General features: G+C 36.1%; 1 protein-coding gene across 1 annotated transcript in view; it reads left to right on the forward strand.

Moving 5' to 3' along the window:
* Positions 1-25,782, forward strand: part of TMEFF2 (transmembrane protein with EGF like and two follistatin like domains 2) — a 223,007-nt gene that overhangs the window by 110,294 nt on the left and 86,931 nt on the right. The window contains exon 5 of the mRNA XM_010979726.3: positions 8,360-8,456. Within this exon, the coding sequence (XP_010978028.1) occupies positions 8,360-8,456 (97 nt within the window). The remainder of the gene's footprint in view (positions 1-8,359; positions 8,457-25,782) is intronic.

The following is a 25,782-nucleotide window of genomic DNA, read 5'->3' on the forward strand; positions in this document are numbered from 1 at the left end:
AGACGTATTTCAGAGAGGCAAGTTTGCAAGGGCAGAGATCGGGGAGTTAGAAGTCTAAGCAAGTAGGCTGAGGATCTGAACTAGAACTGTGGTGGTGAAATGGGAAAATAGGAGAGACATGACATGTAAGTTGTCACCAGATTGCAAAGCCCCTCTACCAAAACAAACATTAAGTAGGTTAGAGTTGACTCTATTGGCAATTTAGTCTTTTTTTTTTTTAATTGAAGTGTAGTCAGTTTACAATGTTGTGTCAATTTCTGGTGTACAGCATGATGTTTTAGTCATACATATGCATACATATATTCCTTAGCATATTCTTTTTCATTATAGGTTACTGCAAGATATTGATGGAAAAATTTAGTCTTTATTTGGTGATTCAGATGAAACTCACAAAATTTAAGTTATCAACACCAAAAGTCATGTACTAATGACATGCCGAGGTACAAGTTAATAAAGCTCTATCTTTATTCACCAGAGATTTGCTAACAGTAAGAATTAAACACAAAGTTGGAAAGCAACAAATTAGTGTTAAAAAAAAAAAAACTTAGAACAATGTTGGTCTTTCTTCATTACGTTCACTCTCCTGTGTTATTTTACACCTTCTCTCCTCTCATCACATCCTCGCAACTGGTGACCTTTCTTTTCAGTACAAGTTTGGTACAGGCAATAAATACAACCAGGGGAGATCTATTTCATCCTTCCCTTTCCAGTGTCACCTCCTTTCTGCATCTGTACCCACATACTCCAACAGCCCTCCTAGAGTAGAAGACATGTTTGTACCGCTAAGACCAACCGCTACCCCTGTGTGTAAACTCATCCCTTCTCAAGGACATTGCTTCTGTGATTATCCCTTCTCTCCTGCATAAATTTGTTCCTTTCTGCTCCATCATTTCTCTCAGTATTACCTTCATGCCTCACCTTCATCCTTCCATAAAAACCCGTTTCCTCACCCTACATCCTTTTCCAATTAATGCCTCATTCTCTGTTCTCCTCATCAGCAAATCTGTGCAAAGATATCACCTACATTTACTATTTCCATTTACTAACTCTTAATCTTTTCTTAGTTCCTCTAATTGGAACTTGGTACCCATCTTGTTTGACAGCAGCTCATGCAGCCCAAGTCAATGTTCATCATTTACCAATATAAAATAAATTTCTCACCTTTTAAGCATTTAATGAGGAAAAAATTTTAATTATGTATATGAATTACGTAAAATAATACAAATTAATTATACTGAGACTAATACAAGTATTTTTGCGTATAATTATCATATGATTAATATGATAGAGTTTCATGAAATCTGACGTAGTAACTTGCTCTGATGAATTCTGCCATGTGTGATATCAAGGTGAATAAGACTTGTTTCTTCTTTCTTTCCATCCTTCTTTCCTTACTTCATTCTCTTTTTTCTTTTTTCTAATCAACTATCTTCAGTTCTAATTCAGATAGGACTGAGTGAAATCAGACTTAAATGATGACAATAGAATTGTGCCTCAACACAGTAGCATTGTATTAATCTCTTAAATTATTTTTAGTTGTGCAGATGATAAATTATATGTGATTTCTAAAGAAGCTTTGTCAAGCTCTAGCAAACTAGCCTAATTATGAAAAATTAAATTTTCTGTAATGATCTCTTCTTTTGAGTGTTTAATATAAAATTTCATTTGCTCAGTCATGAACTTGGTTCCTAGACTTTTCAAGAGGTCTTTAGAATTTTAAACCATTATGCATAAGTATAATTTCACCCTTTCTTTAGTTGTTTTTTTTTTTGGCATTTAAATCATTTAAAAACTTAAAATTATCAGTGGATTTGTACTTCTTTTAATTAAAAAGAAACCAAGATAATGAACACATCTTACTGCATTATGGCACTGATACACATACAGAATTAATCTGTGTTAGTTTTGTAAACAGCAGACGAGAATGCTACTTCTCTTGTTTTAGCATTTCAATAATATGATGTAACAGTGTAATTATTATTCATATGACAAATATCCTCACATTACAATATGAATAAAGAGAAAGGATTTCTTATTCTTATTTTCCTTTTAAGTTGTGTCGAGGTTTCTAGGGAAATGTTGGTAAAAGAGTACAAGACCATGGCTCAAAAACAGCAGCTCAGACTTGTCTGAGCCTCTAGGAGCTGTCAGCAGCTTCAATCATTTACATTCAACGTACGTGTGGGAGAGGCATGTGAGACATAAACGGGGCATACAAAGGTGCAACAGACAAGTCGTGCCAATTGAAGAACAGAATGGAGAGTTTTGATTTAAAATTTTCTTTCTATTCTTTAAGTGAAATGTTTCCATCATTGGACGATAAACTCGAAGTCCAGCTTTTGGTGATAATGAGATAGGAATTTATGCAAGTTATTCAGAAAGAAAAACTGCTGTTTATAATTTGATAATCGAAGTAATTCTAGTTACAACAGATGGACTGAATGATATCACCGACAAATCCTTTATCTATGTAAATAAAGCAGAAAAAAATACATACCTACCTAGAATTACTTTGTCATCTTACCGATTTAAAAAACAAAAACAAAAAACACCAACTACTAGAATGATATTGACTTTAAAATACAAAGGAAAAAATATACTCTAAACTCTGAAAACTTCAGATTAAGGTCTGTATAAAATTTGTGTAAATTTTTTTCAACTTTGTAATAATTTAAATGAATATAGAACCAGTATCCAAGAATCCTAATTAAGCTTAGATGTCTCATTTTTTCTGTTGATACAATCGGATTGTTTCAGGGACCACCTCCTTTATTTCAGACTTGATGCACATGGAGGTTTCTATTTATGCATATCTATACTATGTTTAATGTATACACTATGCCTAATTTAAATGGGACAGTTAATTTATCTGCCAAAGCCATGTGCTAGAGCCACATGAAGAAAATGGGAACCAAGCATAGACTGGGTTATGTTGGGAAAAAATGAAAATATAATGGAAGAAACATGCTTTAACTATTGTAGAATATACGCTGGTATAGAAAAGAAATAGTGAAAAGTATGAAGGTAGATTTGGAGAAAATTAAAAGCAGATCTAGGGTTGTGTAGATAAGTAATGCTACCAAAATCTGAGGTGTGAAGAATGATGTGAAAATGTTTCCTTAGAATTTATTAATAACATTAATTCATATTTTATTAGCCATCTTTCACTAGGTAAAGCTATACTTGTAAATGACCTCAAAACCTCAGAGGTTTACAGCATCCATGACATAATTCCTGCTCCCATGGCTGTGGTCAATCTGTTTTCTCATTCTGGGATTAGTTGAAGAAATAGCTCCTATTCTGGACTGTGTCCTTTTTATGCAAAGGGAATGAACAAGAATGTAGAAATCTACATGTTGGCTTTTATATAGCTTCTTACTTCCACTGACATTTCAATGGCAAAAGCAAGTCATAAGTCCATCAGCGATGTCATGGAACTTCAAGTCATTTGGCTGTGGAGCAGAACACATAATCCTTTTACTGAGAAAATAATTCAATCTACTATAAGTGTCCTATGCCAATAGTGCCTTTGATGGAGAATGTGAGACTACAGATAAGTCTTGAAAACTTAGAGCAGATGCCGGTCAGAAGTCAAATAATCATTTAATGATGATAGACAGGAGTCTCCTTTAGTACTGACATCTCTGGCTTTTTGCCTTTGAAATCAGAGTAGGATGGCTGTTTAAAGTAAAACTGATTTTTTAAAAGGAACATTAGTTTTTATAGCATAGGTAGAAGTATGACATATGACAGTAAGAATGCAAAGAGTGGACTATCGTAATTAAAAATATATTGTTATACAGTTTTTAAAATTGCTCATGAAGCATGGATTAGTATCATTTAAAGCTGTATATTCTAATCCTTAAAGCAGCCACCAAAATAAAAACCCAAAAAGTATAACCAAAAAAATTATTAGAAGAGATAAGATGAAATAAATATAGTAGAATCTGATTCACCTGAAGAAAAAAAAAAAGACAATAAAGGGAACAGAGGAAAACAAGAAGATTGGCCAAGTATGAATCAAACACCAAGTTGGTAAACTTGAAACCAAACATATCAATTAATTACGTTAAAATAAATGGACTAAATACCCTGATTAAATTCTGACATATTCATACTAAATAAAAAAGCAAGATCCAACTATGTATTGTTTATAAGAAACGCACTTTAGACATAAGTTAACAAACAGGTTGAAAGTTAAAAAGATAGAAACAATAAGCAAAATAAAGCTGGTGGGGCATCAGAATCCCACTGCTAGGTATTTGTCCAGGAGAAAGACATGTGCACAAAAAAGTCTTTTACAAGAATATTTACAACAGCTTTATTCATAGATACTCAGTTATTGTTTCCAGCCAGTAACTGGAAACAACCAGATGTCCTTCAACAAGAACACGGATAAATAAGCTATGATATATTCACTCAATTGAATAACAAGCAATAAAAAGAAATAAACTACTGATACAGGCAACTGTCTGAATTAATCTTAAAAACTATGATGCCAAATGAAAGAAGCTGAACACAGTAATTGCAGTATTGTATGCTTCCACTGATGTGATGTTCTAGAATAGTTCGTCTGTGGTGACAGAGATCAGGTTGCTGATCTGCCTTGTGTAGAGACAGAGTGGTGGCAGGGAAACGGCTGGGAAGGGGCGTGAGGGAGCACTCGGCGATGATGGAGTTGTCCTTCTCTTGGTATCCATTCCTCAAAGTTGATTGAAAGATATGCCTAAGATCTGAGCACCTCACTGAATGTAGATTTTACTGGAATTTTTGACCAAATAAATGACACTGAATAACTATGGATTTGAACATCATATTCACCACGTTTTCAGAAATAGTATAACACAGGTTAGGAATATTGTAAGAGGTCCAGGAGACATTACAGCGAGTTAGGAAGAAAACTGGGTCCTGCGGGCACATCCACTGTGAAGACCTGAATTGGGCCAGAACAAGGTCAATATAAAGGAATTTTGGTCACCATTTCCCAGATGAAACCACCAGTGCAGGGATAGTTCAGAGAGAGGTAATTTGAGCATCTCTTTTTCCTCCCACTTAGCAGACGCGCTGAGGATTAAACCCAGGACCTCGTGCACACCAAGCACACGCTTTACCACTGAGCTATATTCCCCACCCTGATCACCTCTCATAATGCTCCAATCTAGAATCTTCTTAAAGGAATTAATTAAATCAGTTTTAACTATAGGGTAGCATATTAGGTATAATGTGCTTTCAAGAGCTCCACCTCTCTTGCCCCTCAAATTTCCCTCAATCACATGCTGAAACCTAAATTTTTATAGAATAAAGAGAAATAATTCTCTTACTTCACAGCTCAAAATAAAAGGCTTAAAGTGCAAAGACATGATTAAAATAATACTTCAGGATGAATGAATTTTATTTCTGTATAATCGGTGGGTGAATGCAAATAATTAAGCACTGATCCTGCCTATTTCTGAGACTATAACAAGAACAGGAAAAAGGAAACATCCCACTCAACACACATTTGCCGAGCATCTAGCATGTGCTAAATCAGTGGTTTTCAAGCTTTTGTAGCTGTGACCTTTAGTAAGAAATGAAATTTACATTGCAATCCTGGATGGGTGTACATATGTATAACTAAAACAGCATTAGAAAATAAAACCGAACTTGCTAAGTAAGATGCACTCTGTGTTTTCTGCTCTAGTATATTCTGCTTCATGTTTACAAAAGTGCTGATAGTGTCCCACTAACTCCATTTCACTATCTACTAATAAATTGTGAAGTGTGGTTTGAAAAACACAGTGCTATACTGGAAACTACTCAAAACGTGGTCTGGGGACCAGCAGCATCGGCTTCTGGGAGCTTGTAAGAAATTTAGAACCTCAGGCACCTCCTCACACTTGCTGAATCAGAACCTTGATTTTAACAAAACTGCCAGGTGTTTCCCGTGCACTCTGAAGTGACAGAAGCCCTGTGCTAGACATGGCTTGCAGAGGATGCTTGGGACAGCTGAAGTCTTCCCAGTGTTGTTTAGGGTAGAGATTCTTACTCAGGGATGTGTTTCTGAGAGTTTACATAGCCAAGCCTCAAGCCTCCAAACTTAGAACCTCTTAGGATTTCCCAGGGCTTTTATGCTAAAAACAGTATATAAATCAACAAAACAAATCTACCAGAGCTTCTGAGCCCAACCCTATTTAAGAATCGTTGGTCTATAAGGTTAAATGAAAGCTGTGTACTAATTTGTTTATTACAAAGATGCGAATCTGTGCTTCAGGCAATATGGAAAGATTTTACTTTATTTTTCATTGAAGATAGCTTCACATAAAGTCATTCTATTCCCAGAATGTTTACTGATAGAGATATTGCTACTGCTCCTTTTGGACATACTTCTCTGTATGGGAGAATTTCCAAACATCTCGCGTCTACATATAACTGCCCTTTGATAGAAATGTAATGTGACTTCCAGTAGAAATATTATTAGTTTTGCTGAGTTAGCCCAATTCACCCCCTGGATTACTTCCAGGAGATCCCTGACCCAAGGATCTCTACGCAAAAGAAGATGGGCTGCTCATAAGTGGCTCTAACTGTTCATTAAGGACCTCCCGTTGTGTTAGTGTTTCCTGAGTGATGGGAAGCTTTTGTCTAGAGGCTGCTAATCTTGCTAACACTAAAAGGCTCTCTCCCATTAGCAGCTTCTGTGTTGCATTAATAATAAGAAAGTAATAAAGAGATGGACCTCAGCTGTGCAGTATCCCCTGAGGTGAGGCCCCAGCTTCCTTCTTACCCCCACAGTCCCCTCTAATGGTCTTGCCTCTATTAAAGTAATAGAGTGGATAATAATTGCTGTCTATTTTATCAGAATCTAAAATTCCTTCTTCTTCCTGGGGAGAAACACCTTTTTTTTTTTCACTTCCAATTTTAAAACTATACCATCAATACTTTTGCAACTGAAATTGATCTGTTTTAATTCTTTTTTTTTTTTTCAAGTATAACATAAACCATCAAGTACAGGGGTAAAAAATGTTGCTTTAGAAAGGGAGAAATCTGACTTTCCTGGAAAAAGTATAAAACAGAGAACTCAGAGATGTCTTCTTGTTCTTTTTCTTTTTGCCAAATCAAATCACCAATCTGCACAGCAGTAAATGGGAAAATCGAGGAATACAGATATTTCTTTTTGTAAATATTACAAACTCTCTTACTAATAAAGAACAAATGATGAAAATATATGAAAACAAAATAAGTAAGGTTGAATTTATTCGATTCAGGGTGCATGTTAACAAATTATGTCTTTGTTAAAATGTTATCTTACTGCTAGGAACCAATGTCATACTTAAGTGCTCATTTTTTTTCTATTGAAAATGCATAGCTTTTTGCAGAAGTGTGCTTTTTAAGAATTCTTTTAATGTAAACATATGTTTTAAGTATATAATCTGTCCATGGAATAAGATTACCTGTGCAGTAGTTATCTGTTGCAATTTCTTATCTATAAGCAAAACTATTTTTGCTTTCAACTACGTATTTTTTAATTGGGTAAAAAGTAATCTATTATCTCAAAATTATAGCTCAGATTTTTATTTCTTGAACTCAAACACTAGTATTTTTTTTCTTGATTTACACTATCATTTCCTGATTTTGAAAGATTAATTTTATAATTAGGTTATACATAGCATATTTTTACACCTATAATTTATGGGTATAAAAAAACAAATATCAATAATCATCATCAATGATATTATATACTTTTTAAATGAGATATATGTTCATAACCCTCATAGAAGAAATCACTATGATGGGCTCTGTGCAACATTTGTGTACAGTGCAAAAAAAAATTACAAACCAATTAAAAGATATTTTCTATAAACTTATAATTAATATATTTTTCCTTATAAGTACTTAACATTTTGTGAGGAGGAAACATATATCTGATAAGGCAAAGCTGCCCACCTAATTCTTTTAAGTTATGTATAAAAGCCTCTGAATGAAAAAAACTATATGAGAAACCACTCATTTATAGACACTAGATTTTTATAGACACTAGATTTTTCATCCAGGCAAGTAATAATCTAAATCTTTTCATTAAAAAACTCTTTCATATGGTCTGTTAGCCAAATACCTTTAATAAACCCAGTAAACTCTCCTTTTTTTTTTTTTAATTTTGCTTATAAAAATAATTGTTCACTACATACCAATGCCCTAACATATTATTGTTAATTTTCTTCAAATTTAGGGAAGAAAGGAGTTGAATATGACAATGTAATAAGCCTTAATAGCAAACAAGTCCACTGGAAAACTAGTAGCTTTAATATAAAATAATAGTGTTAGCATTATTGGTATTATACACATTTACCTGAATTCTTTTTGTTCGCTTTCTTCTGTCCTACAGTCCATGAAGGCTCGGGAGAAACCAGTCAAAAGGAGACATCCACCTGTGATATTTGTCAGTTTGGTGCAGAATGTGATGAAGATGCCGAGGATGTCTGGTAATGTGCCATTTTATTCTTTTAAACAAAATAATGACATTAATTAATTTATTTTTATTCTATCAGTTGTTTCCTAAAAAAAGACACTTTCAGCATTTTTTTTAATCCAGTTCTCAAGAAGGAAAACATGAGGGCTACAATAACAGCAAGGAATTTCTGCATCTGAACTAAGAGTTGGGCCACACAAGCAGCTGCCCAGGGCATTACTTGACAAGGTACAACAAGATATCGCTGAGCCCCCCCCAGATACTGTCAGTGTTAAGAGATGGAGAGAAAAGTCATATTTATCAGAACATCTCTCAAAAAGCATGGTCAAGGAACCATGCTTTGAATGAATAGTTGTTCAGTTGTTAATCTGCTTCTAAGATGGTGGCTCTGGGTAGCTGCCGAGATTTCATTGAAGGATATGCTTGTGCGTGCTTATAGCTGAATTGGGAAGAAGGAAGAGCAAGGAATGATCTCTGACCCTCTAGGATCAACTTCTCCCTTCACTCAAGCAATACTAGCTTCTGCTATAAAGATATGCTGAACAGATAATGAATAATATTCATTATTCTGAATGGGTCCCAAAATGTTAGCTTTTTAGGGCAACCACATTGGTTACACCCTGACTCATACCCCAGGTGAGCAACACAAAGGTCTTTGTATGGTGTGATAATTGAAAGAGGCAGTCTCTCTTTCTCACTGTCCCTCTCTCTCTCTCTCTCTAACTTTTATACACATACCTGTCAGGAAAACAGCCAGGTACCCTTTGATTTTTTTCAATATGCAGACTATGTCTAGAACAGTAACAATCATTTTGATCAAAGTAGGTAAGGGAGTAAATCTTCAATGTTCTCACCACCAAAAAAAAAAAAAAGATAATTATGTGAGGTGATGGAGGTCTTAGCTAACTCTATGGTGGTTATCATGTTGCAATATATAAGTGTATCAACATGTTGTTCACTTTAAACTTTTACAATATTACATGTCAATTCTATCTCAGTAAAATTGGGCATAAAAAACACAATCATTTTGATCAAACTTTTGTGGGTGGAGGGGCAATTCATCTAAGGAACAGGAAGAAAAAAACTAAAGCAAGGTAATTTTGGCAAGACTGAAACAATCTGCACTTAAAATATTTTAAAATATTTTTGAACGCAGATTAAGTTGAGGATTTCAACTGGGAAAACTGGGGCTCTTAGGGTAAACTGACTGAATCCTTACCGGTAAACACTGCTATTGACTAGCCAGGAGAAACAGCCACCCATTATTAAAAGCAGGCAGCAGTGGAGTTTCCATACCTGTCAAACGTTTCTAGCCAATGAGCAGCTGGGAGCCAAGTCAGGGAGTCTGTGCACTGGTTTGACCATCTTGAGGCAAACATACGTGTATTTTCTTAAGAGCATCCTGGGCATCCTGCTGGCTGATGAATTTCTGGCTCCCAAACCCGGCTGACCAGCAGGATTACTTTGGGAATTTTTTAAACATACCAGTTCTTTAGTTCCATCCCAAAATTAATGAGTCAGAACTTCAGAGAAGTAGGGCTTAAAATTTTATTTCTCTAAAAGTTCCCAGATGATTGTATAAATACTGGTCTCAAATAAATGACTGACTTCTGCCCCCTGAATGCTTTAGGGCTCTGTCTAGTCGTAGTCATTGTAAATTAAGACACATTGACGGGAAATGTATCCTTAAAATACCTTGTTCTGAATGTTTGCTGGCGACCACGTCTGTAGTTCACCGTGATTTTTAATGCTGCTAATGATCTTGCTGTCAGCTATTCTACTTAAAAAAAAATTCACAGGCTCCCTAATTTTTTCTTAAGAATTTTCCATTCCCCATTCTCATCTCTTTAAAATCACCTTTAAGTGACATAGGTTCATTTTACACATTAAAGATTTAAAGATTTAAGAAATGAGATAATAATAGCAGCTAAAAATTACTAATTTCTTACTATAGGCTTGGTCCATTCTTTTTTTGGTGAATTATCCTCAAAATAACCCTAATTGTAGATTCTATTATGATCATTTTACAAAGAGGAAACTGAGTTTTAAAGTGTTTAAGTGGCAGGGCTGAGATGAAGAGATGAGGTGACAGTAACTAGAGAATGTTAGCATAACAATTCAACCAGAGATGCAATTAAAATATTTCTTTCCTGTCATGTCTGGAATAATGAGGTGGCCAGATTGCAAGCAGCTTAGATCCAGTGCCTGGAGACCTGCGGGGTTAGAGCTGGTGACAAGAGAGGTGCCTGCAGCAGGCAGTGGGCTAATCCAGGATGGCAGTGTCACTCCTGGTATTCTAGCAGAAGTTCAGATCCATGGTACAAAGTGGGCAGTTCAAGGAGATGAAGGTAAGTGGCATCAGAAAGATTCGACAGCCAAGACAACTGGAGTTAGGAAAAGAAGTTCAGTTACAAAGGGAACAAGAAGAGGACAAGGCAGAACCTCAGTTATCAAGAGAACTGAGTATCAATCAGGGATGGAAGCAGGAAAGATTGGATAGACTCCACTTACTGGAACTGATGTAGAAAACCAGGCTTTGGTTACCAGGGGCTGGGACAAGTCCCTGGCTCTCGGAAATGAATTACAAGGTCAGAATGAAGCCAGCAGCAAGGCTGACTGGATGCTGAATCAGTTAGCTTTTGGCTAGGACATCTTGTACGCCCCCAACCTAGCGACAAGATTAGTTCCAAAATGCAGACTAAGGCTGAACCTCCAGATGGGGCTAAGCGGCCATGGCTGTGAAGATTAGAGGGAGGGCTGCAGGGGGCAGGGAGCCAAGAAGATCATTCCACTTCCCAGGCAAGAATGAAGAGTTGTTAGCCTTTAAATAAAATGTACTTAAAATGTCCAATGTAAGCAAGGAGGAATGGTGCAGAAATGATAAGCGTATTGATTTTCATTTACATAAATACCTTTGTATGTTAACATATTGTATTTAGTTATGAGCATGAAGGGCAGATCGGAAACAGCTGAAGGACACAAGAATAGAGCAATAAATGAAATTAAATAGGCATGGAATGAAAGAGGCTATAAAGTAAGACAGGAGGCAATAGGGGAGTGATCTGAGTCTAGTACTAGTCAACTGCATCAGGGGAGCTTGATGTGCTATTGATTTTGGATGAAACCACGGCCAGGTCCTCTCACAGACATAAAGCACTGCACATGCTGGGTGGAAACAAAGAGTACAAGTCAGTGTTCAGTTTTATTTTTTCCTTTGACACTAACTAAACGACAATTTTATGCATGCAATTTCCTCAACCCTGCATTATGAAGTAATAACAAGATGTGAATAAACACTGCTGAGGAATAATGTTATTATTGTAACTGCAATATTGAAACGAATGTGAAAAATTAATTCCCGAGTTTTTCCTTATCCCTAGCCTGAGAAATTAGTATTTTACATTTTACCACAAGGACTAAATCCAGTTACTCAAATTTGTTCAGGTATTTTCTAAATGAAGATAAAACTTTATTAGAATTAAAAAGCCAGTACACAATCAGCTGACCTTGTTTTCAGAGTTATATGAGTTTTGAGTTAAGAAGAAGGAAGCAGGGAAGAAAATAAATAAATAAAAGGGGGAAGGGGAGTGGAGGGAAAGGAAAAAAAATAATAATTAGAGGATGACATTGATTAAACCATCATCCGAATGACATAATTTTTTAATGCCTTTAGTTTGAGAAAAACAGATGGCTTATAAGTTCATACGCACCCCTCCCTTACGTTCTATGACTTCCTTTCAAGGTTTTTCTCTTGCCTTTTTCTTCTTCTTATGGAGAACATCAAGCCTGCAGAAATCAGAAAATGGTCAGATTTTCTCAATAGGAAAGAAAAACCATTGCTACAAAAGGTTCTTCAGTTCTAAATATTTACCTATGTGTAGGAAAGGATTAAGCTTTCGAGAGAGTGAAAAGTCCACATGGTAAGTGGTCCTCACCACAGACACATCCACTCTGCTCTCGAAGCATCCCTTTATTTAGGATGGGCTTCAGAGATAAGGGGAGTACCTGTGCAAAGGGATGTGTGTGCCTGTTTACGGGGGCGGAGTAAGAGAAGAAGAAGAGAAGGGCTTAAAAGATTGTTTCTATTTATATCTAGACTGAAAAAAAGTCAAAACTAATACATTTATACATCAAAGAGACTCTCAAATACATCCTGCCAAGTATAATTTATAGAGAAAAAGAAGGGTTTATAAGTCAAACATAATAAAATTGACTCATCGCAAAGTCCTAAAGCCTCATCTGATAGCACTGGGAATACTAACTTAGGATTTCAACAAATATTTCTGTTACTTGCTTGGTTTTTGAAACAGCTTTATATTCCCTTAATTATCTTACCTGATAAATTATTTCAGCAAGTCCAAAGTAGGTCAATAGTAACTCTTTGCACTGGGAACAAAGTCCTAAGAAGTAATTAGCCTAGAACTTTCTCTTGGTCCTGTCAGTCAGAAGTAGTTCAGAGCCCTGGGGTTGATACTTGATTTAATACAAGAAAAAAGCAAGTCGATAGTAGTTTGGATCATCAGAATGGCTGGGTATGAAATTGGCTACATGCCTAAAATTTCCAGGGTGCCAAGATAGATCAAGGAAGGGAGGACAAGTGTAGGAGCAGGTGCAGCTGGGTGACAAATGACATAAAGGGACAACTTAAATTTTTGTGTGTATTTGCTTCATAACGTGCACTTTATAGCTCCTGTGACCATTTTAACTTTGCTCTCGTGTTATTCTCAGCATGCCACTCAGGTTCCATTAGCAAACTCATACTGGCCTAACTGCTGTTAACTCCTCGGTACTCATTCATTTTGTCTTTGAAAGCATTAATAATGTTTTCCAGTTTTAGTGGATAACATCCCTGTGTTTGACTGCAATGCTAAGAAAGGAGAAAAGCAAAGTAGTTTCAGTAAAAAGAGTCAGAAGAGAAAATGAATGAGCGTCTATTTTTTTCCTTTATTTCATTGATGTTCCGAGGCTGAAACAGGGTATGGGATTTGGCATTCCTTTTGTGAGCGTCTCTTACAAAGACAGTTTAGTTTGAAGTCTTTAACATCTTGCTCCTTTGATCTGAGAAGGCTCCTTGTCACTAGGAAGACTGTGTGTTGCTGGCACCGTTCCCACCTTTAATGCATCTTGGACTGTGACGCATCATGAATATTTGAAGTGGGGCAATGGCCGAGGATGATCCTTGGCACTGGATTTCACCGTATGCGTAAGCGAATTAGGCATTAGGTCCTGCTGACTTCAGTACTTTGGGTTATGAGTTTAACAGGGAAAATTCAGACAACTCTGAGTCTTAAAATTTAGAAATGATTTCTTTTTAGAGCTACTACTGGTCAGCAATTGAACAAAAAGATTGTGTTGCAATTGGAAAGTTTCCAATTGTTTTTGACTCAGTAAAAAGAAGATCAGTTAGGGATGGATGTGGGATAGCTAGACAGGAAGATGCTGATTAGTCACAAAATTTTAGTGAACTACAGAGTCCATTCGGTGTCCCCCCAGGGTGTTTTCTTTATATTAATTTCCTTTGCTCTCCTGCCTTAGAACTGTAAATGTGGTTACCGTAATTAGGACTGGCTACTAATGTGAGTTTACTCATGGAGAGAATGAAAAAATAATGCACACACACACACACACACACACAGAAAATAGGTCTAATCTAGAAAATCCCAGGGTTTTGTTGAATGTAAGGCTTTATGAGAAAACCTTTTTAGTTCCAAGACTCCTGTGGTTAGGGATGCTGCCTCCTTCAAATTGCCTCTTCTCCACCAAGAAACAATGTTGTCGCCTCTGAAAACAGCCAGAGCACTTCCTGTGTGTATAGATGGGTGTGGTCTGAAGGAAGAGTAAAGACACCCCTCTTTCGTTTAATACTTTCATTTGCTCAGAAAACTTTTCCAGAAAGAGAGCAAAATATACAGCTCCTGATCTGGGGAAACACACCTCTTTCCACTCCCATAAATTCAAGAGAAAAATGCTGACATTTTCAGCAAATCTATATCCAAATTTGAATTTGATTTTGTTATTTCCTTCTTTTATGTATTTATCCACCAGTCAATCAAGAAAGAAAATTTCACACTTTTTAAAAACTTTCACACAATTTAGAAGCACAATTATAGTTAAACAGGACTAGTATTTGTGACATGGTCTGTACAATGGTGTGTGCCAACAAATGCACAAATGCCATGTCTGTGACCCAAACTTCCCTCTGCCAGTAGCTGCCAGTAAACAGTCAAGTCTGCAAACTGAATCGAACACTTTAAGTGTTACTTAGAACGATGAATAAATAATGATGTTACTTCAAATGCACAACAAGCCATTCCCAAAAAAAGACAAATAAAAAATATACAATGAACCCACCCTCCAAAACAGCAGAGTTGGGCTTTGTGAAAAGTAAAAAGTAAAAAATAAAGTTGAAATTTGAAAATAATTCATGGTTTTAAAACAAAGACATATCTGAGGTCTTCTATGGACTGGGCTACTTCAAAGGAATTGGATTTTCACATAAGTTCTGAAGAGTTTTCTGAGTTTTTCTCAGTAATGATGCCCCAACTGTGCTAGCTACCACACAGTGATCGATGAACCTTAATTAGGGTATGATGGGTACAAGTGTAGATCTGCTGTACAGCACCAAGAAATACAGGCACAAAGTATTCTAAACTTCAATATGTTGTATATGTTTTTGTAATTTTTATTTAGCTCAGGCAGCATAAATCATGTAGCTTCCATTTTATATAAAAATAATGAAATGCACATGAAGACAGAAGAAAAGGAAACAAAACTCCGAAGTACAGATCGTATTTCTACCACTTGATGGTTTCCATCACTTGTTTCCCCTTTGCTTGCTTTTGTAGACTGTACCCTGCAGTGGGGTACGACTGCCTGACTTCCAGTGCTCACTCACCAGACTCCCACTCTCAATTTCCTCTTGAGTTTCCCAAGTCTCGGTTTCCAGTATATTCCTAGTAGATCCTGTAAAGGCAGAGAACACACTCTCCACGTTCCAACATCCCGATGTAACATCCCAGGCTCAGAGATAAAAATATGAATCTCACTGTGGTCATCAAAAGATGACGGAACTTTCAAAAGCACATGTTTGCTATATGGTAATGTTTACATGCAAAGAACCATTTAATCCTCCAGCTAATCGTATGATGTTAGATCCACTAATAGTTCTTATTTTACAAGAAAAGAAACTGAGGCACAAAGAGGTTAAGTAAATCACCCTCAAAGCTAAACAGTAAGTGAAAGAGGATCTGAACCCCACCAGGCTGACTCCAGACACTATATTCTTAACCACCACTCATTTTCTTCTCATATATTTAATGACATAAATTATGAGTATGTGTGTGTGTTATGTGTCTACCACACATATACATATATGTTGGATATATTCAGTGTAGAATTTCACACATTTTGTTATTGTTGAAATAGAATACAAAAACAAAGCCTTTGAGGTCCACTTTGTGATAAAGTCCACCACTAACAGGTTCACATTGTCTAAGATGTCCTTTGAAATATTTCTTTCCCATTAGATATATACCCCCTATCTTTTTTACAGACTGTGTGATTTTTATTTGTTTGTTTTTGTAGATCTATTGAATTATTACCTGTAGAGAATATCCGTATTAGGACCATGGGTGTTCCCAATTATATGAGAAGGTTATTAGCTGTGAGTTTGCAGAGAAGAGATACACCTTCACCAAAACCTAGTTATCTGAGCTGTTTGAACTTCAAATTTGTTTGTTTTGAGTAAGGCAGTAGCAACCCTGATGATAAACCAGAGTGAACATTATTTATAACTAGTGATAGGTTTCAGAATTTTATCCAGAAAAGAGCATATAACATAGCTTTTAGGGCCCTGTGGAACCCAGAAGAGCAAGGGCACTGCTTGGTAAGCCATTTGTTAAGAAAGGTGGGACTTCATCCCTTAGCATCTTTGGGAATAGCTAAGGGCTACATGCTCCTTTCTGAGGGGCAAAGGAAGGCTTATTACAAATGCATATTCTTGCTGCAAGCATAGGGATTTTAAGATATAAAGAGGAAGAATCACCAAATTCAATGGCAAATAAGCATGGCCCATATGCCAGTGGGTTTTAATCTGTACCTTAGTGGCAATGCTCTGCTATGTCTTTTTATTTAGCACTTAAAAATATGATGCCAAGCCTCTTACTTCCCAACTGAATGTATGTTTCGATAGCTATGTTAAAATGGAATTTGCTATAACTTTTTCTGATTTTAGATGTTGTACATGTTTATTATAGAAATTTGACAAGCCTAGAAATATTAAAATGTCATCCCATCATTGCAAGAAAACCACTGTAAAATTTGCACGTGTGCTTTCCTCCTTTGTATGTGTGTATGTGTGCATGAGCACGTGTGTGTGTATATGTATTTTTGATGAGTTTAATCATATTTTATACATCAGCAAAACCTCTCTCTGGAAAACTTTACTTAACCTTGAGGCTGCGTTGGAGATTGTTACAAATGCTAAACAAATTTATGAATAATATATTTAGATTTGAACATAATTTCTATGGCCTAAATTCTAATTATTCTTTCAAAATTTTTGCATTTCTCAAGACAAATGGATTTCACAGCACCATCCTAACATTTGTGATCTAAAAAATTTACCAAAACAAATCCCCTCTAAGTCTCCCTTAGACATTTTTCTTAGTTAACTCCAAGAAGCTAGACGGTATGTGTACTGAAAACATTTCCTTTGTCTGCACCCAGAGCATTCATAATAAATAGTTTTCTGAGGTATAAGCATTATCTACTGAGAAACTGTCCTCCCAAAGGTGTTATAAATTGGGTAGAAACTGTTGCTGGTCTTCAGTGGTTTGCTTCCAAATATAATATATGGTATGTGTTGGTTCATCCAAACAACAAATCAGCAAGCTGTCCTCGGCAGCCCACAGCAGTCTATTCCAGACACATTCCCCTACAAACAGGATGTGTAATATCTAATAAGTGATAGAGCAAATTGTAAAATTATATGCAACACCCAATCGAAAAATCAATATTGCTGAAGAACTAAATGCTTATTATAGTATAAAGAAGAAAATAAATAAAGGAAACGAATATCTGATTTTTCTAGCTTCCCCCCAATGCAAAGCAAAATTAATCAGGAGTGGCTCCATTCATCCTTTCAACGCTCGGCTATGAATGAAACATGAGAAATCAGGACTATGCACTTGGGATGGATGATCTCCTAAAGATTGTTTACCACAGCCCTTTTGTATTCATTGCAGTCTTTTCAAAGTCTTTAACATAACAGTTTACTCTGTTCTCTGAGCTCATCCTAAAATGAGCTTTCTACAATCAAAATTGTATTACCCAGGGTAATAAAAGTAATGCTAGGTCCCAACGAGGCATAAGTGCCTACAATCAGCAGATATTAAAAGATGTATATCAGGGGGAAGTGTGCAACAACTGGGAAAAAAGGCAGAAGTAAAAAAATGAAATAAAATATTATCTTCACATTACCAAAAGTTAGTGATGTAGTTCTGTAATAAACGTTAGATAGCTACATAAATGTGATATTTTAAGACAGTCAAATATAATATCAAATTATCAGTTATGATGAGGAAAGAAAAATAATATATTTGATGGAAGTATGCGGTTTAATTCTTAAATATTTATTTGGTTACTATTTTTAGGGGGAGTAATTAGGTTTATTTATTTATTTTTAATGGAGGTAACTGGGGATTGAACCCAGGACCTCATGCATGCTAAGCACATGTTCTACCACTGAACTACATCCTCCCCTGCTAATTTTAATTGAATATGTTTTTCTTTCTATAAAAGGTTTGTGATTTCAGAAAAAGGAAATACAACAGAGCTGTTTGCTTGACAGTGACATTGGATGGTCAAAATTTGGTGAAAAAATAAATTTTAAAAAGCCCTGTATTGATCAATGTATCACCAACTGACATACATAAATTCATAAAGTTATTACATCCTTAGGGAATATGTTATGGTATGTTTTATAACTGAATTCACAAGTCACTTAACAATTATCTTTATGCAATTTTGTTGGAGAAAATACTTCCCTTTTGAGATGTGCATGGCATGAAGGGACAGCCAGAGGGAATGGAAAACCTTCTAACATACTAAAACCTTATACTTTTCAGACTGCTTTCTCCTTTCTTATGAGCCTCTGATATCTCTATGATGTAGGGAGGGCAGAAAAATGTTATCTTCACTTGACAGATAAATACATGAAGTCCCTAAAAGGTTAAGGATAATTTACATGTAATAAAGAGAAGGGCTCAAGATATTTATGCCACTATCTCATCAAATCTACCTGAGAGATTTAAAAGGAGAGAGAGAAAAGAATTGGTGTGATACAGTGGAAAGTGACCACTGGGTTCAGAGAACTGAGATCTCACTTTGGATAAAATCACATCATTTCCCTTGGCCTCTGTCTTTTTTTTTTCCCCCATAAATTAGATTACGTAGATAGATAGATAGATAGATAGATAAAGATAGATCTTCAGTCACATTGTAATATAATTCACATAAAATTCACTCATTTAAAGTATACAGTTCAATTGTTTTTAATATATTCATCAAGTTGTGCAACCATCAACACAATCAATTTTATATTTTCATTACATCAAGAAGAAACTTGCACACATTAGCAGCCCCTCCTCATCTCCTCAAGTTTCCCTCCTTGGGTAGGGCAATTTTGCCTTAGATTAGGCAAAAACGAATCTACTTTATGTCTCTATAGATTTTCCTATTTTAACATTTCATATAAATGGAACCATTTGATAGGTGGTCCTTTGTGACTGGCTTCTTTCACTTAGAATGTTTCCAAATTTCATCCATATTGTAGCATGTATCAGTATTTCATTCTTTTGCTTGATGAAAAATATTTCATTGTATGGATATATTGTATTTTGTTTATCCATTTATCTGTTGATAAACATCTAGGTTGTTTCCAATTTGCAGTTCTGATGAATAATGCTGTTACGAACATTTGTATACAAATTCATGTGTTTGTGTGTGTGTGTGTATGTGTGTATGTACACATTTTAGTTTGGACATATGTTTTTATTTCTCTTGGGTATATACCTAGGAGTAGATTTGCTAGTCAAATGGTAACCTCATGATTTACTTTTTGAGGCACTGCCAAACAGGTTCCCAAAGTGGCTGCACCATTTATGTTTCCACCAGCAGTGTATAAGGATCCAAATTTCTCCACATCCTTGTCAACACTTACTACTACCATCTTTGAATAATACAATCCAAGTGGAGATAAAGTGGTACCTGATTGTGGTTCTGAATGACATTTTCCAGGTGGCTAATGATGTTGATCCTCTTTTCATGTGCTGTATGGTTGGTTTACAGTGTTGTATTAGTTTCTGGTGTACAGCATGGTGATTCAGTTATACACATTTTTTTTTCATATTCTTTTCATTATAGGTTATTACAAGATATTGAATATAGTTCCCTGTTCTGTACAGTAGGACCTTGTTGTTTATCTATCTTATATAGAGTAGTTTGTATCTGCTAATCCCAAACTCCTAATTTATCCCTCCCTTCTCATTCCCCTTCAGTAACTATAAGTTTGTTTTAAATGTCTGTGAGTCTGTTTCTGTTTTGTAAATAAGTTCACTTGTATCATTTTTTAGAATCCACATATAAGTGATATATATTTGTCTTTGTCTGATTTCACTTAGTATGATAATCTCTAGGTCCATCCAAGTTGCTACAAATGGCATTTCATTCTTTTTTATGGTTAAGTAGTATTCCATTATATATATATATACACACACACATCTTCTTAATCCAGTCATCTGTCAGTGGACATTTAGATTGCTTCCATGTCTTGGCTACCGTAAATAGTGCTGCTATGAACATTGGCTTGCATGTATCTTTTCGAATTAGAGTTTCCTCTGGACATACGCCCAGCAGTGGGATTGCTAGATCATATGGTAACTCTATTTTTAGTTTTTTAAGGAATCGCCATACAATTTCCCACAGTGGCTACAGCAAACTACATTCCCACCAACTGTGTAGGAGGGATCCCTTTTCTCCACAGCCTCTCCAGCATTTATTGTTTGTGGACTTTTTAATGATGGCCATTCTGACCGGTGTGAAGTGATACCCAATTGTAGTTTTGATTTGCATTTCTCTGATAATAAGCAATATTGAGCATCATAAAAGTTTTCTTTTTAATTGTAGGTATAAGCCTCTTACCAAATATATATATGCAAATAGTTTCTACATTCTGTGGAGTTGTATTTTCACTTTTGTGGTAATATCTTTCAAAACACAAAAGTTTTTAATTTTGATGAATTTCAGTTCATCTGTCTTTTCTTTTGTCACTTGTGTTTTCAGTGTCACAACTAGGAAGACTTTGCTTAACCCAAGGTCACAAAGATCTACTCCTATATTTTCTCCCATGGGATTTATAGTTTTAGCTCTTTTTTTGCTCTCTGACCATTTTAAATTAACTTTCTTTTAATATGGAGAGAGGAAGAGGTCCAGAATCATTTTATATGTAGATAACCAATTGTTCCAGCACTATTTATTGAAAAGATTACCTTTCTCCATTGAATTTTCTTGATACCCTTGTAGCAAATCAATTGACCTTATACGTGAGGGTTTATTTTTGAACTCTCACTCTATTCCATTGATGTATATGTTTACCCTTATGCCAGAGCAAACTCCATTTTCTCACAGATAAAACATGGCAAATAAGGGTTTTAGTCGAGATAATCTCCATGCTTCTTTTGAATTCAAACATCATCTAAGATAGGAGCAGAATTACTGTGCACTGTAGAGACCTACTCGGCAAACACTCCTAGTGGCCCTGGTGGCATTGTTCCTTCTTCCTTTTTGAACTAAAATTTTCACCATCAGTTTTAAATTTAAAAAGATGGCCTATTGTGTCCAGAAGGTAGTATTTACAGCCCAGTATGTTAATCCTCATACAGAAATTAACAGAAAAATAATTTCATACTGGCTAATCATTCTTTAGAAAACACAGAAAATAGAAGGTTCTTCAAAGGATGTGAAGCAATGGTGGCAAAAAGTAAGAATACAATGAAGCTGTTTAAAGAAGAGAAAAAATTCAAGAATTGAATAATAAAGCAATGTTGAACAGACGGAAGAAGGAGAAAGATAGGGTAGAAAAAAATAATTTTAAAGAAAAATCAAACCCAGAGAAGCTGCTACAATTAATCAAAAACTCTAACTCTGAGTACCCTTAATTCAAGATAAGGAAGAAAAGGAATAACTCAATGGTGTAATTAGAAAAGGCAACTAGTTCATCAAGAGACACTTTAACAAGTTCTGAACTCTACAAGAATTTATACTATATGACTTTAATAACATTTTGAATGAAATAAAAGACAGCATCCTTGATAACTCCCTCATAAATTATACAAAATTCTTATAGTGGATCTTAATGTAATAAATTTATGATACAATTCTAAGGATGTGAGATGACCTCTGTAGGGGTGATTCTCTGTGAGACTGAATAATGATATCCAGATATGTCATTGTTACAGTATCTGACTCAGGACAGAGTTAAAACAAGAGGAACAGATGGCAAATATATTTGTTAGTCTTTTACTCTTAATTATTGTTATCTCAGCCAGAGATTAGGCTCCTAAAATATTTCATGTTGGTCTTTAGGATTATAATTTCCATGTACAGAAACTAAGCGGTTGTTGAGAGAGAAATAATTCGTTCCTGGAGCAGAGTAGGGAAGAGTGCCAGGTCTCAAGATGGCCCTAGAACAGTGTTTCCCGAGCTGTTCTCTGACTTATTCCAAGCCATTTATAAGCAAATTAGAAATCAGATGACTTGATTTGTGACAATGAAGTATCATTTCCTTATATTTTTTTTTGGTAAATATTTCATTTTACTATTAATTAAGAATGAAATGTAGTTGTTATATGTTTGTGCAAAATGGGAAAACACTGATCAGATTTTGATGATAAATATCTTTGCTTTGATCATAATTAGTCAAATGATTAAAAAGCAGAAATGAGAAGCAAAGATAAAAATATGCAAAACAATAGCAATAAATCATAATACAGAGCCTAACAATGACGGTTATGGGTTTTGTGACTTAGAGATAAGACTTCCTGCTATCTATTCTGCTCTATTTTTAGTCAGGTAATCAATAAACAACCAATAATTTGCTAGATATATTTGACTATATGTATTTCTTATTAGTCTAATCAAGCTTCTGAGAATTTTAACCCATTTATTCACTGGTTGAATCTTTTCCCCCCAATTTTTGTTTGCCCCACACCAAAGTCTAGCTCAAATTAGTATCTTGCACTGCAGTGTTAAATTGGAGCGAGAAGAAAGCTTTGCACTAAGAGTGAAACAACACATGGTAGCAAGGCACAGTGCACAAGGGAGCAGGCTTGCAATTTTTTTTAATGGAGTTTAGTTTAACTTTATTTGTGCCACCTACAACACTGGCTAATAGGTTTGGTGTAGAGCCACTGTGGATATTAAGAACTATAACCCACAAAGTTACTGGTCAAGAAAGCTTTCTTTTCAACAAGAAATAGTACAACGAACACAGGTGTCTTAAGTATGGAGAACTTGTGTCAGCACGAGCTAGGATAGTTAGGTTTGAAAGGTTTGAGAGAATAACTTTAAAATAACAACTAAGAGTAGTGAGCACTTACTCTGTGCCCTGCACTCGCCTGCGGACTTCACACTCATGAATTTATTTAACCTTCTAGCCTACAAGTCAGGTACTAGGCCTATTCCAGCTTTAAATACAATGGAATGAAGGAGTAGAAGCATAAAGGTGTTAAGTAACTTATCTAAAGTTGACCCTTGACTATTCAGAGTCAAAGTCAAGATTGAGCCCAGAGGGCATGGTTCTACTTTGTAAATATTGTGCTCCAGAAAACTTGGGGCACAGTGGAGAACTTGCAAGACTCAGAAATGTTTTCCAGGTATAGAGAAGGGAGAGAAGTTTCTTGGGGTAACGAAGAAAGGTGTGCTTAATTAACATGGAAGTCAAGTGCACCATCTCACTTAATTCTTGACAAAACTATGGTGAGTTAGGTATTCTTTTCCTCCATTTATACAGAGACGAGAACTAAGTTTTGGGAAGGTAAATAATATGTCAAGTGTATGTTGCTAGGTAGAGGCAATCCTTGAATTCAACCTCAGGTTTTTCTAAGATAATTCCAAGGTCCATGTGCTTTTCAGTGCTTAATACTACAGGGTAGATGTTAAGGAGAATAAGGTAGTTAAAGAAACTGTCCTTTCAGGGGAAAGAATAGCTTATGACTGAGATTGTGTATAGTAACTGAAGAGCTGGAAAAGTACCTGTAACTAAATGACAGAAGACTCAGTTGTCAAGTGTATCAGTTAGAGTAAGTAACACTAAGCACTGAAATAGATAAGGGCTAAATTCTTAGAGGTATAATACACACTTGCGTACGCACACATGCGCAAACACACACACATTTCTTGCTCTCATCACAGTTCAAAACCAATGTTCCTAATCTTACACATGGTCTTTTAGAAACCACATCTCTTTCCACATCATGGGCCTGACATGCCCTAAATCACTAAGATCCTATTCATTTACTTAGTAGAAAACGGAAAAGAAGGAAAGATCATACATGGTAGATTTTAACCGGCCAGTCTTGGAAGTGGCATTCCTCACTTCCACATACATCCCTCTGGCCAGAACATTCATTACATGATAAAAGTAGCATTAAGAAGAAAGAACCTGGCAATGAAGTTTGGTAACGGTCACTGGAAGAGAAACAGAGAGACTGGAGCCAAGGAAGCTGTACAATAGCAGTAGGTATCTATTTAGAACATATGATATGTCATGCTTTGTCTCAGCCCTGGCTGTAGAGTGCATAGCACAGACCAGGTTCACACCTGGAAAGAGCTTTTAAAATAACAACTAAGCAGTATTGAGCACTTACTTTGTGCCCTGCACTCATCAACGGGAGGTTCTGGTCCAAGGGGGTGACACGACATCCTAAGAAGAGGAGAGAGGGGATCGGTGACAAATAAACAATTGAGCAAGCAAGATATTTTCAGATGATAAGGTTTTTTTTTTAAAAGAAAAAACAAGAGCTCTGAAAAACAGGGTTATGGAAGAAGGGGGTACTATTTAAGATTGAGTATTTAGGTCATGTCTCTCTCAGGATTGCCGTTTGAGTCAAACAGCAAGAAAGAGCCAGCCTTGCCAAGATCTGTAGAAACAGAAGCCTGAGCAAAGAGAACCTCGCTGGTCCAAAGGCACAATAATGCTGACAAGCTTGGTGTGCCGAAGGAACTGACAGAAGGTTAGTGTGGCTAGAGCCCAGAAAGTCAGAAAGTCTTAGACGAAATTGAAAAGGGTCATGAAGATTCTAGAAGCCTTTAACAAAGAGTGCCGGTTTTATTCTAAGTATGCTGAGAAGCCTTCAGATGTTTTCATCTGCAAGTATATGAGCAGTCATCACCACTCTCACTCCCCGCCGGGAGCCTTCCTGGGCCACTCCACAGCATCGCCGTTGCCCCTTCTCCATATCCCAGTGCACTTTCCCTTGTTTCAGTCGTATTAACAACAAGTTACCAAGCTACCTGTAAGTATGGATATGTGATTTCCTCAACCAGATGTGACACCCCGAGAGCAGAGACTTACAGTTAACATGTGGCTTCCTTGGTAACAAGCGCAGTTCCAACAAAGCACTTAGGTCCTGCATAAGTGCATGAATAAATGAATGACGAATAAATAAATGAAGGAAGTCATGAAAAACAGTTAAAGGAAGAGAGAGCAATATCCCTTTGTGTGCAGAACCTGCAACATGCTTCTCACTTTCCCTATGTCATTTGATCGACCCGAGCACAGCGGGGCACGAGGAAGAGTTTGGTAACTGCACAATTATGAGAAGCAAGAGATTAGAAAAAGGGTCAAAAAGAAATGAAGATTCTGAGACTGAGTGCTTGGAAAAATAATGGAACAACTTTGGAAACGGGGATCAGGAGGTAGAGTCAATTTGGAGGAGGGAAGGGAGGCGGTGAGAGAAAGTTATGTTCTGATTCAGCTGACAAAAGGCAGAACCAAGTGGAACGCCCAGTAGGCAAATAATTAAAGGTTAAGTTGTGTGGTGCAGACAGAAAGAGCTGTGGGAGTCCAGAGAAATCTAATAAAGAAAATGGATTTGAGGCTGAGGAATGAGAATAGACACTAGAGTAGCAAAAAGTTAGACTGCTGGGCAAAGGACACACAATATTTACTGAAAATAATGTGATACTGGAAAGAAAGGACAAACTTAGTAATGGGAAATAGAAAGATATCAGGATATATTAATTAAGAGGCAATAAATTAGAACTAGACCAAAGAAGAA

Source organism: Camelus dromedarius, chromosome 4 (genome assembly GCF_036321535.1).
Source record: "Camelus dromedarius isolate mCamDro1 chromosome 4, mCamDro1.pat, whole genome shotgun sequence".
NCBI lineage: Eukaryota > Metazoa > Chordata > Mammalia > Artiodactyla > Camelidae > Camelus > Camelus dromedarius.